Source organism: Mixophyes fleayi, chromosome 7 (genome assembly GCF_038048845.1).
Source record: "Mixophyes fleayi isolate aMixFle1 chromosome 7, aMixFle1.hap1, whole genome shotgun sequence".
NCBI classification, from domain to species: domain Eukaryota; kingdom Metazoa; phylum Chordata; class Amphibia; order Anura; family Limnodynastidae; genus Mixophyes; species Mixophyes fleayi.
The window spans coordinates 48,527,937-48,541,701 of NC_134408.1; the positions used below are offsets into that span (position 1 = coordinate 48,527,937).

General features: G+C 40.9%; 1 protein-coding gene and 1 long non-coding RNA gene across 2 annotated transcripts in view; one reads left to right on the forward strand and one right to left on the reverse strand.

Moving 5' to 3' along the window:
* On the reverse strand, positions 1 to 6,337 carry LOC142097722 (uncharacterized). The gene is made up of 2 exons (XR_012678230.1): positions 6,210 to 6,337; positions 1 to 996 (listed from the first exon to the last, which is right to left on the reverse strand). It is a non-coding gene; the product is annotated as an uncharacterized LOC142097722 (long non-coding RNA).
* LITAF (lipopolysaccharide induced TNF factor) overlaps positions 6,336 to 13,765 on the forward strand; it is a 27,271-nt gene continuing 19,841 nt past the window's right edge. Inside the window, exon 1 of the mRNA XM_075179801.1 lies at positions 6,336 to 6,493. Within this exon, the coding sequence (XP_075035902.1) occupies positions 6,359 to 6,493 (135 nt within the window). The 5' untranslated portion in view covers positions 6,336 to 6,358. The remainder of the gene's footprint in view (positions 6,494 to 13,765) is intronic.

Below are 13,765 nucleotides of genomic sequence, written 5' to 3' on the forward strand. Positions count from 1 at the left end.
AAGAGATAATAATCCCTTTTATTAAACAAAGTGCACAAACTTAGTAAAATGCAACAGTGCTCCCCAAGGAGAAACATGTTTCCGCACCAAAATTAGCAAGTGCCAGACAATCACCAGTGCAAGTAAATTCTCCAACAAAGTCCCCAGCAGGTTACTTCTTCAGCACAGAGTTCTAGCAGGCACAAAGTCCATAGAAGATAGTCCAAGTGGGCCAGAGGTTCTGGTCTGTAGGTAGGTCTGTGTACCGTGAGGATCCCGGCCACTCGGCCCTCTCTCCACCAGCTTGGTGGGACTCTGGGTATTAGTCTCCATGCCGATGCAGGCTCACCAATTCCCCAGAATCTACGAGTGTCTCCTGATGCAGTGGCGACAGAGTCAGTCCTAGAGGTGCACTGTGCTCTGTCTGAAGAAGCCTCTGCTATAGCAATACATTCTGGCCCTGAGAGAATACGGTTAATCTCATTCAGTCCAAGTCCATGTGCTCTCAAAATTCTCCCACAACAAACCTTTCCTCAGGAATCCCTTTTTGTTCCTTCTCAAAATACACCTGATTATGCCCCCCTCCCTGGCTCAACATCCCCACTTGTTGTCAACTTGTATTTGGTGGTATGAAGAGTATTGGTGGTAACAGGGGTGGAGGTAGGGCATGACATCAGTGGTCTTCCACCTGCTGTGTCCATGCCATCCAGTCTGGGTTGAAGAGGTGCTGGAACAATAGTTAGCAAACAGGCAGAGTCCACCTCCTGATTTTAGATAGAGTCCTGACCCTCCTGTTTTTAACCCCTTCCACTCTTTTTTGATGCAACAGGGGACGCAGCTGTTTCACACTTCCTGTGAGCTGCATCCCTCTCCCTCTCCCTCTCCGAACACCACAGCAATAACAGATCTGGTCACTGGACGGCGTTTAACAACAGAGTGGGCCGCGGTTGTTCAATCGGTGCACTGATGACATGGTGTTCCCAAAGTAAGGCCGGGGTCTGTCACAACTGCATTACCCTATTTGTACAAAATATAATAATGTAATAAAGTTTCATGTACACAAGAGAGAAGGTGTAGCACAAGAGGTAAAATAGCATTATTTAGTGTGCGCAACACCTTTTATGACCTTGTTGAGTCAGGCAAGCTGAAACGTGCTTCATCTGTATTCACCTGTTCAAATGTTCAAACAATAAAAAGTGCTAAAATCACAGATAGCATAATTAAGCAATGTTATGCAAATAATAATGTTTGCCATGTGGCCTGAAATCTTGCACATAAGCAAATTCATTTTTAAATTCTTTAAGTACACTATTCTGTGATGTGGCACAGAGCAAGTAAGCACTGGCATACTCATGAGTTAATGGGTGTTATTTGCTAACGAGGTTCAATGATGCAACCCTGCACTACAGCCATGGCAACCAATCAACAATTGACTTTCATCCGGATAGTACAAGGTGCACAATGAACGTAAATATATATTTGATGGCTATGGTACTAGAGCTGATCTGCACTTTATATCATTTTTAGTAACTAACCATTAAAAGACAGATAAGCTCTAATCATAATAAATAAACGCTACTTATCCTAAGATATAAGTAACAGCGTAATCATATGCTTAGATTTCAGCATCACAGTATCTGTTATCTATATGTAATAAAGAAGCAAGGATTAATTATATATTATGAGTGAAACAGCTGCGGGGGAACATTGTGTGTGTGTATATATATATATATATATATATATATATATATATATATATATATATATAGTGCTGTGGCATGCAACCACAATCAACACAGTTTTCATCACATACTGTAACAATGACTGCTCCCACTCCCACCAGCGGGGGTTTCCGCTCTGACAGGTCTCTTTGCAGTTTTACAACGTTCTAGTCAGCCCGAGGGTCTCTGTCTCAGGAAGGAAGAGGAGAGAGCTGTCTGTACATGACAGTCTTTTCTGTGTTACTTTTTCTCCCATTCAGAGACATCTTAACCTGGTAGATGTTAAAACAGTTAATTTTATAAGAATGATATTTTTCATTCTTTTTTATCATGTAAATGAAAATTAAGCTGCACCAGTGATTCGCTGATTCATTCTTTTCATGTCTATACAAAATATTAGTCTTTGCTTTATAAAAATATATTACAAAACACACTGCTTCTGGCATTACATGCAATCAGAGAACCATTGAGCAACGTCAGACTTCCAACCAATCTCCTTTTGAAACTGCCAGTACATCTCATTTACTAGCATTTTGTTGAGAGGACAATTTGCACTGCACCCCAACAACCAATCAGCAATAAGCTTGTTTCTGCCATAAGCAAGTGCCATTGTGTTTCAGTACAAACTTTGCATCTAAATGCAATGGAACTTAATAAGCTCTAGTGTCTTTAAACCGATCCTACTTTATGACAGTTTTTTTTGTGGGTTGCAACATAATTCAAAAACCTCCAGAGACTGGGCAAATCCCCTACAGAAAATTATGTACTGTTAAGTTTCAATTTGGAATAGTACGTCACCATGCAAATCAGTGCAATTTGGCCATCTCCATATATAGATGTTTGGCAGACATAACAAGCAGAAGGATTAAAGCTGGGTACACACTACAGAAAATTACTACAGATGTGATTTCTGTAATAATTTTACCAACGACTGAACGTCCCAATGAGCATGTTGATTCATGTGTACTCACCTACACAATATACCTTCAGATCTGTGCTCTTCATCTGTCATAACCATCTGCTGTAAAGACTGTGACTCTGTAAACTGTACAGAGATCTGCCTACACTGCTGGTCGTGAGTGCATACACACTTCCACATTTGTCCGGGATCGTTCCATCGTTGATTGTCATTTTTAGGAAGTTTATAAAATCCCATGATAAGATGTGTTTTGGTATGATAAAACATGATTGTGTGGGCATACACACTAATGTGATATCTTACCAAACAGTTATTATCGTGTGATCCAATAAGTGGATGAAAAGTCTGTAGTGTGTCCCCAACTTAAGGTCTGTATCAGCACCATCACAAAATAGAAGACTTGTCTCTTAAGTCAGTAAATCCACACCATTCTATGAGAATTATTCATTGTCACTCAATCAGAGAAGGCTTAAAAAAAGATAATATTAAAACCTGGGCCAGACCTGTGAATCTTACCGTTGTAATTGTACACAGAGACCAATATGTGTTAAAGTCAGGAAGATCTATAACCAGTGCCGGAATTACCATTGGGGTGGCAGGTACGTACACTGGGGCCTATGGAGACAATGGGGCCCGCTACATGGCAGATTCAGAGGGACAGGGGCCCTGGTTCTCTCCTCCCCGCCTCCCTCCACCGGGGCCCACAGCTTGCTAGTTCCATCTGTGTCTAAAAACATTCAAAGTTTAGGGCAGCCTGGTGGCTAAGTGGTTAGCACTTCTGCCTCACAGCACTGGGGTCATGAGTTTTATTCCCAACCATGGCCTTATCTGTGTGGAGTTTGTATGTTCTCCCCGTGTTTGCGTGGGTTTCCTCCGGGTGCTCCGGTTTCTCCCCACACTCCAAAAACATACTGGTAGATAAATTGGCTGCTATCAAATTGACCCTAGTCTCTCTCTATGTCTGTCTGTCTGTGTTAGGAAATTTAGACTGTCAGCTTCAATGGGGCAGGGACTGATGTGAATGAGTTCTCTGTACAGTGCTGCGGAATTAGTGGCGCTATATAAATAAATGGTGATGATGATGATGACTATACAGCAACCTGAAAATAAAACAAGACAAAAATGGATTTAGACATTTTATGGGAAACATATTAAATCTCCCCCTTTCTCTGTCGTGTTGAAAATGGATTTTATATGTAAAATGGACACAAAACCTATGTATTTTATCCAAAGCTAACTTTAATAAGAGGGGGTGCAAATTTCAGAGACTGTTCCATTCCAACGGGGCACCTGCCAGATTAATCAGATATCTCCTGATTTATCTGCAATCGCACTGGAATCTCTGGCAGAACCAATACAATGCTGAAAAAGAATTGTACACTTCCACTTATGGGAGTTAGAGGGAAAAAATGTGTTCTATGCAAATGATGTTAATATACATGGCAGATCCCGATTCTTCACCTCAAAGCATGTTAGAAATAGGGAAACAATTTTAGAAATGTTCTAGTTTAATAATTAACTGGGACAAATTAGTTTTGTTCCCAGTAGTCGATTAACTAAAAAACAGACAGTTTAGTGTCTCACTGTCAACTTATTTGGAAAATTACTTTTAAATACCTAGTAATCAATAAAGGATTGACCCCAGGTATTATAAAACAAAATCTTACTCCAAACGCAAGGTTAAAAAAGTATGATAATTTGGTCTAGAGCTGTGGTACTGGAAGCACAGATTGACGGTTTCTTTTGGAAACTAGCTGAATCCCTTGCAATGCACTCCTCACCAGTATGTAAACTTACTACTGGAGCTGTCTTCATGGCCATAAATGACATATCTAAAGTAGCATGTGGACCTCAGCACTACTCTGTCGTCACCACTGTTATAGAAAAATGAGGAATTTCCAGAATTAATACTATTACACAGTGGTGGAAGTGGGCTGGTATACAGACGCACACCATACTTCCACTAACTGCTTTCATTGTATAACTATCAAATTCCATTTGCTTGCATTTTCCATACTTCCACTTCTAAATTTCCACTTCCACCACTGCTATTAATAAAATATAGTGGGAATGTGGTAGAAACACAACCCCTGGCCATGTTTTAAGGAAGGTAAAATAGATTCACATACTGACCTCACAGTAGAATTGTGCATGCCAGCGGGGGGTTATTCTGCAATATGTGCATCTTAGGCATCAATCAAAACACATTTCAGATATTTCTATGGATGGACCTGAAGTAAAACCAAATTTAACTTCTCTCTGCTACATATAGTTGACTGACGAATGCCTTACAGACTATCGTTGTAGATAAACCATTGGTCGGAAAATTCTCCAGTGTGTACCTAGCCTAACTTCCCTACAATTAGGAATCCATGGGAAAACAACCTAAGCCCCTTAAAAACAAAGCAGGACCCCCTATGACTCGTAATAGGTCCTTAAATTAACCAAGAGAGTAATAATCACACAAAATCAATTAACACAGCTCAAATAGATTTTCTACATCATTATCTATTTATATGGCGCCACTAATATCGCAGCGCTGTACAGAGAACTCACGCACATCAACCCCTTCCCCAATAGAGCTTACAGTCTAAATTCCCTAACACACACATACAGGCTAGGGACAATTGATAGCAGCCAATTAACCTATTAGTATGTTTTTGGATTGTGGGAGGAAACCGGAGCACCCAGAGTAAACCCACACTAACACGTGGAGAACATACAAACTCCACACAGATATGGCCATGTTCAGCAATTGAACTCATGACCCCAGCACTGTGAGGCAGAAGTGCTAACCACAAAGTCACCATGCTGCACATCAAAAGGACTGTACCAAATGAGATATGGGTTAAACCCAAAATATGAAATATTTAATACAGATCCAAACATATATACACCTTTTTATTACCATGCTTGGGACTGTGCCCAAATACAAATATACTGGAGGGAAGTTGTACAGACTCCATCCTATGCTAGGAAGAGATCTTTCCTGTGTCCTCGGCTTCATTGAATGTCCAATTCTTCACAGCTGCTGCTAATGTGTACATTGTTTTATGAACAATTAGATATGGAGAAGCACTGTTATCCTTCAACTAGACCCTCAGTTTCAGAGTGGAAACTATTACTAAAGTGGATACCAATCCAAAATTTGCACAATCTGGGAACCTTGGACACAAAGTTCATCCAGGGCACAATAAGACAATAAATATAAATTTAATCAAGATGTATATCATTATGATTAGTGACTTGTGTCATTAGGCATATATCACCTTTATGCTTGTCTTTATTAATATTACAATAACGGGAATGTCTTCTTTGAATGACATTTATCCGATATTTTGAAATTTTAACCTCGCCTTTTATAATGTTTCCATTTTCTGCTCTTTATTATTTAATATTGTCATTAATTTTGTCAAATATTTAAAGTATTGAAAATCAATAAATACAAATGTATTGCTTCGGCACTGCCAGTACTTTTGTCCAATAACAGGTTAAAGAGAGGGCAGTCTGGAGTACTGTTGTTATAACTTGGATTATAGGCACAACAAAAGTAACATTTCACTTAAGGACGCGTTACCTAATGCGTTTACCTTTCCTGTCACTGTCTAACGCAACATGTGTTGCGCCATGCTGACCACTCGCGCCATGCTGACCACTCACACCCTGCCCCCACCCCCCGGGCTTCTTGGACACCTAGCGCACAGAGGAAGAGGGTCGGGGACCGCGCCTCCTGGGGTGGATGACTTGTCAGGGGCGCGCTGCTCGCTCCCGCTCTCTGATCACTCGGGTGTGTGGAGCTTCCGCTGGACACGGGCTACACAGCAGCGTCTCGGAGACCGAAGGACGGCGGTACCTCTTGTGTCCAGCACTTGTAGTAAGTTTAACATACGTCCCACTCTGGTCTGTAGACCAGGATTTAACTCTTCCCGTTTAGCTGGGCAGAGGCTTGGGAGAAACTTTCCTACGCATGGACGGAGGCTCTAACTGGGGTCTAATGACATGTCCAGCGCCTATTCTTGGTGCTGGACGTAGGCTTTCTTACAGTACTTTTCTTGTCTTCCTGTTTATTAGTTGATGATGATTACAGATGTATGGTCTGGATAAGATGTTAAGAGCAGCTGTTGAACTATAATCCTCTGTTATTTACATTTACAGTTGAAAGTATGTACAAATGTTGTTTTAGTCCATGGCTGCCAACAGTCAGTAATTTTACTGACACGTTATAGTATTGTGGGAGAAATATATAGTAATCAGTAAAATGATCATGCCTTAAAATGGTTGTAGGTTGTTGATCCCATGTTTGCAATGTCTACAGCCAGTTCTTGTCCAGGACTTCTTATAATTTGTTATTAATGTTATTACACATGTCCGTAAAAATGTTTACTTTCCCCTAAAAGTGGAGTATAAAATATTTTCAAGGGTACTGTTAGAAAACTGCCCATACAGACTTAAACCCAATACAATGCAATAAGTGTGATCTAAATGATTGCCCCATATGTGCCAGAGGAAAACCCTTAATTAAAACTACATTGTAGGATTACTTATATATAAAATGTTTTTTTCTGGAGCTTCTAGTCAATATTTAGCTAGTAGGGTCCTGGTTCTATTGGAGCATATTGCTTTATTTGGGCAAGCTGGAAGGAAACTGCCACTTAAGTTAAGAAACTTTGGACTTCCAAAAGGATCTTTTTTACCCATTTGTCCCCACCAGTCTTTTGTATTCCCTGGTGTCCCATGACTCAAGACAGCATAAATGCTTTCAGCAGCAGTGGGCAGGTCATGTTTGTGGGATAGTGTGACGTTTTCTTTCTTTATCCCAGTAGGGATAGGGGTAGTCACTGTGGCATATTCAGTGGTTCAGAAGAGTTTTTTCTTTATATAGAAATGTTATATAAACTATACATATATTATTTGTATAGTATACCAGACTTCTACAATAAAATGTGCTTTGGAAAAAGCTGTCCTAACTCGGTAAAGTTGCTTTTCAAATGAATTGTGGACCTGGGAAATAGGGTACTCTTAACCTGACTTCCATACGCAGATTTCCCCGTCCACCAGCGCCATAGTCTGGTGCCACAATTGAAGGGGTCAGTGGCACTGCCAACCAGACTGACTTTTTCCTCACAGCACTTTATGTTGTCAGTGTCATTTCAACATAAAATATCTCCTTAGCTGCAAAGCCATGGGCCAGTGCTGCACATAAATATGATGTTGATTATTTAAATGTGAAGTTGTGTATTTTTTATTTCAATTTTGTACCTGCACTTTTTCCTTACAAATGCTAGGACGTCATGGGAGCTGTGTCTTATGGAGACGGATGGTCAGGGAGGAGGGTACAGTAGTTAGTCAGCATCTTGGCTTAGCTGCAGAGTTAAGCAAATTGTATACAGAGCAGGCGATTACAGCCTCTCTCTTGGGGAAACAAATTGTGTGTGAGTGTGTAGGGGGGGCAGCAAAGTCTTTTCTAAGTGCAAAGTACACATGACACTGTATAATAAAACACCAATCCCAACACTCTACAAAAACATTCAAGTTCAGAATGACATAAGCTGATAAGCTGTAATGAAGTTCATTTGAAAAACAAAAAAGAGCAGTTATAACCAGATTTTTCATTCCTCCACATTAAGCATTTTAGCAGTGCTTCTCACAGTTACTGCAGATAGGACTCTTATGAGCCAATTATTCGGGTAGCCAAAAGCCTTATTGCTGGTGAAAACGGGTGTCTTCCCAGGTGATGGTGCTTTTTCTTGCTTGTACCAATGCAACAAAGATTTACCGCTGGCGATAATGCTGCTATTGCTGACAATAACCTCCCCACCCTCTACTTGGTGTAGTATAATTCATTGGCTTTTCCTTCATCTATTTTTACATTATTTTATTATTTTATAGTATTGGTGAAACTGAAAGCACAGATTCAGCCAGCAGAGACTGGCCCAGCGAATTAGTAGGTTTACCCCATACAGCTCCAGCGCAGTTGAGTATCTCTCAGCTGCCCTGGAGATTTGTTTTGATAAATCTTAGCAGTAAGGGTATTTTATCACAGCAAAAAAAACAACGTTATCGCCAAAGAAAGGGTCCTATTTATAACTTGGGTTTATATCTGTTTGATGATATCCTCACAGAACAGGAAGTATTTACATTTTTATTTTTCAGAATTTTCTGGGTAACAGGTTTACAAATAAGAAGTCCCATACTTGTATTACTAAAATTCATAAATATGTAGATGCGTATTAAAATTGAATCCACTGTCTTTAAGATTAGCGATGCTTCATACTAATTTGCTGTCTGAGTCTAGGGGCTACATGCCTCTGTCATCTATGATTATTGGTTCAACCTACAATAAGGCTCCCTTCATTGTGTGTAGCAAGGAGATCCTGGCTATTATAGAAGTGTGGTATAGGCAAACGGTGACAAGGACTACCCAGGTTTTTGGTGGGAGTCCTGTTCTGTTTGGACTTGGAAAGGATTGCATTATTTAATCATTGTCTTTGCAGTAGCCAAAGGCATAGCAGCTGCAATCTAAAAGTGTCTCCAATTACACATTTCTTCCCTATCCTCCCCTTTTGCTTCTACAATCTAAAAGTGATGCCAAATGATCATGTCTATCATTGAGAATTTGCAGTGTCAGACTGGCCCATAATAATGTCGCCAATAAGAAGATTTTTTTTTTTTTTTAAAACAAAAAAAAAACCCACAGTCTAGATAATAAAAGGGTCTGCATGGTCTTGAAAATCGGTGACAGGATGAACCTCCTATGCCACCCTGACGTTTTGTTTGGGAACAGCTGGAATTGCCTTTCCACAGATCCCATTCTTTATCCCAACTTCTTCCCTAATAAAGGTTACAGGGGCGCTGTACTGCCACAACCAGGCTCCTTCACCGGTACCTGGAGCCGCTTCCTTCTGGGTAAATGCTTGCTGCTATAGCACCCCTTTGCTGGGCACTTGGCCTGCCACCCCTGACCTCTTACCTCAGACTGCGGTTGCTGTGAATAGTCCCCCCGACCTATCTCAGAGGGCCAGAGCTGCAGGGTAGCAGGCAGGGTGTTGTTATAAGATGCTGGGTCCTAAAACTCGGAGCCGGTTAACGGATTAGAGTGGTCTAATCTGTAGGTCACAGAAATTACAGCAGGTAAATAGGCGTCAAAGCAGGATCTTGAAGCAATGATGTTTATTGCTGTTAGGGTCCTTTTAAAGGACTTGCACACCGGTTACAGGTACCTATGTGTAATCTCCATAAATTTGTATGGTAACACAAGAGGTTATAGTTTTAGGTGTGCACGCAGGCCCACTTATTGTTACACAGTACAGCCATCCCTGCTGGTGCATGCACTGTTCCCCAGGATCAGCAGGGAGAAGCAAACTCCCAGCTCACGTTCTAGCTAGTGGTGGGGGAGGGGGGGAAGGGGCACAGTCTACTTCCAGACCCTGGTGCAGCAATGTCTAGGGCGAGTTATTTATCTCCCGCTGATTTTACTTCCAGGGACCCTGCCTCAGTGTTTGTCTCTCCCCTCTGGCCATAATATTACTGAAGGGAGAGTGACCAGACCCCAGCTCTTCGAACTCCAGTTTACTTCTTAGCATGCTGGGCTCCACAGCATGATGAATCAAGGAGGCTCAATTGAAGGCCCCTCCAGCAGCCACTGCAATGAGGCTGCGTGGGGGAGACTCCAGTGCTGCTCTTGCAGCCCCTGCTGGACCTTCAGGTTTGGGGAACACCACTGACAACCCAGTGTTCTGATCCCCACGAATGGGAGCCAGAATGGAGGCACAAACATGCTGGTGGAACTCCGATCCCCACTGGACCACCAGGTAGGAGAGATGTTTTTATTTTATTACTTTAAAAATATTAAACACTACACATTTTATATAAATACATTTCTACGCTGGAAATCAACCCCTCCAGTGCTGCAGTGTCGGGTATTGATTCACTTGATGCTGTTAAAATATTTGCTAAAATACATTTTAAAATTTAAGCCATCACTTTTGAACATTTACACTCTCGGTGACTACCGCCGGGACTTGACTCTTTTGGTGCTGCACACCGGTCCCTGACCGGCCCTGTAGCACCCACACAGTAATTACATTTCAAGATGGCTGCAACATATGTGTGGAGTCCAGAACAATGGACTGGGCCATAGTATCCTATATAGTTGTTTTTTTCTTTTAATACAACCGATGGTGGAGACTTGCGTATAAAAAACAGCAAGCTGAACCTATGTGCAGTCATCAGCAGACCCTGTAATTTGGTAAGATTGTCAGATACCAAATCTGTCCAAGTCGGCTGCACACGTTTGTCCAAACTTGGACTTCGAACAGGGTACACAAGCCAAGCTGCCATATAGGGGCACCTTTAGTCACTGCTGAAAGATGACTCTTAGCATCTCCTAAGGATAGAAAATATCTACTCTATAAATGCCTAGTGGCGTGTGTGAAAAAAGAAAAACAAACCAAGCTGCAGCGCCACCTGCTGGGCAGAGTTATACACTGACCTATATATTTCTTGAAGGAGAAGTGACAGTTGGGAGTGGTTGGTGGTTGCCGGGGGTGACAGTGGGGAGTTTAACACCTTAAGTAGCTTGATGAAGGATGTGGCTATGAAGATGAAGAATGCAGTGATGGAGAAAAATGATGAGGTGGTGACTTGTGGACAAAACCACGTTAAAAAAGGGCGCTTGCGTCGGGAAGTAACGCTCTTCCCCTGAGGAGGCCTGGGCTATGGCCCAAATGCATGACAAGAACCTTTTTAACACCTTAAGTAGCTTGATTTGACTAGAATGCATGAGTATCATGCACGGGTTAACTTGTAGTATGTAAGCTCAGAATATATGTATTGTACTGGCTAAAGCAGTGCTGGTCAACCCGATACACTTCAGAGGCTGCATGGGCGGCCCTCTAACCTTCAAAAGGGACACACATTACCCTTAATCCCAGTAATAGGTTAAACAGTACATTTAATCGTAGAAAGATTCCATCTGTAATAACACATTATCAGGCAGTTACAAGCTATAACAAAAAATGTGACAAAGCAGGAAGGAGCTGGATTCCACAGGTGAAGAAGCTTTGCAAGTCTGCCTGTCGCCCACCTCTGGGCTAAAGTATCTGGATCTGTGATGCGCATTGATCAACAACCCTTATTGACTGCTCCCTTGCATGGATATGGACACATAATAGAAACAGTCTTACACTTTTTTTTCTTGTTTTTTCTTTTTAATGTATAAATTGCATGCATTTAATAGCAAAATAAAATGCCTCTCTGTACTTGGCAAATCAGGCAAGGTTTCCAGTAGTTATTTTGTTTACGCATATCTGTTTTGCATTAGGCATACCTTGATGTGGTTAAAACTACCAGTGTTACATAAAGCTGAAGTTAATAGCTATCTCAAAAATAAGAATTCCAATGCCTTCCATAAAGCAGATTTGTAAAATTGTAAATATCTAGCTTATTTATTTCATAAGAGGGCATATTATTGCTAGTAAGTTCAAACACTGGTCACTCACATGTTGACAGCTTCCTGTTTTAAGTAAAAATAGGCACTGAAATATGTTGCATAACAGGATCCTTCTCATCTAATTTATTCCAGATATTTGTTAGTAACCAACTTATTGTGACAGCATATGTCACAATAAGTTGGTTACTAACAATTATGACAGTATGTCTACACAAAATTTGATTTGACTATCCAGTGGCAGGGACGGGCAACAGACGGCCCTTCAAGCCCTCCCCTGCGGCCCCCAGGTCCTTCCTGCTGTATTTTTCAGATTTGTTTGTTATAGCTTATAGCTCTTGTTTAAAATGCCTGCAGATATGTTATTACAGATAGGTGTCTCTTTGATTAAATACATTGTTTTAAGTTATTACTCAGATTAATGGTAATGTGCGGCATTTTTGATGTTTAGAGGGCCGCATCATGAGACCCCCAAAGTGTTTAATGTTGTCACTCACTGTATTTGTGGTGTGTGGCTTGCATACACCATTATGCCATTGCATTTTCCTATGGGTCTCCCAAGAATTCATCACAACAGGGCACGTTCAGGCTACCTACCTGCTTCAACCAGCGGAGAGTGGTTAGCACTTCTGCCTTACAGCACTGGGGTCATGAGTTCAATTCCCGACCATGGCCTTATCTGTGTGGAGTTTGTATGTTTTCCCCCTGTTTGCGTGGATTTCCTCCGGGTGCTCCAGTTCCCTCTCACACTCCAAAAACATACTAGTAGGTTAATTGGCTGTTATCAAATTGACCATAGTCTCGCTCTCTTTTTCTCTCGTTAGGGAATTTAGACTGTAAGCTCCAATGGGGCAGGGACCGATGTGAATGATGTCTCTGTATAGCACTGCAGAGTTAGTGGCGCTATATAAATAAATGATGATGAGAGAAGTATTTTCACACACAGACAAACATCTGAATGAAGAATATTATAGTCGATTTAACCAAAAACAGGTCATCAGCAGAGTTTTAACTTTTTTATGAATATATACTTAATCTCTTTATATGATTGTAATAGAACATGGTTGGGAAATGGTACAGCGCAAATGCATACGGCTCCTTTCATGCCAAGTGATCCAATCAATGCAAAATACCTTACCATTTTATTGTTCTTAAATTTACTATTTATTATTTACTCTGCACACCTTTAGTAATATATAAGAAAGTGTCTCAAATCTGTCATTTTATTACCTCCTGTAGTTTTTGATTTATAAGGGTTTGAAAATGCCAAACACTGCAAATTTTGACATTTGTGTGCAAAAATCTAATTTTCTTAGGCCAGGTGCAAGATATTTAAATAAATTTAACAGGCTTTAATTTGATATGCTACGTGACTAAGTTTGAGGAAGTTAATATTTTAAGGTCACGGAGTCAAAAGTTGACAACATGTTTTGAAAAATATATGAATTAACAGTTTCAAAAAAACTTCTGTTTATTCCTTAATGATTTAAGATCACCCATACCAAATTATGCGGGAGATTCAAATAGCTGCGATGTTCCTGAGAACATTGCGGCTGTGCATTTTTACTGTTAGTGCAGTAAAAATTTCTGCTTATTTTTGCTTGCAGGTCACTGGGGCGTGAGCATTAATGAGCGGATATTTCATTAAAGAGTATGTGCAAGGTGTCTAGGTGTCTCCACACCCATTCCTTAGAGACA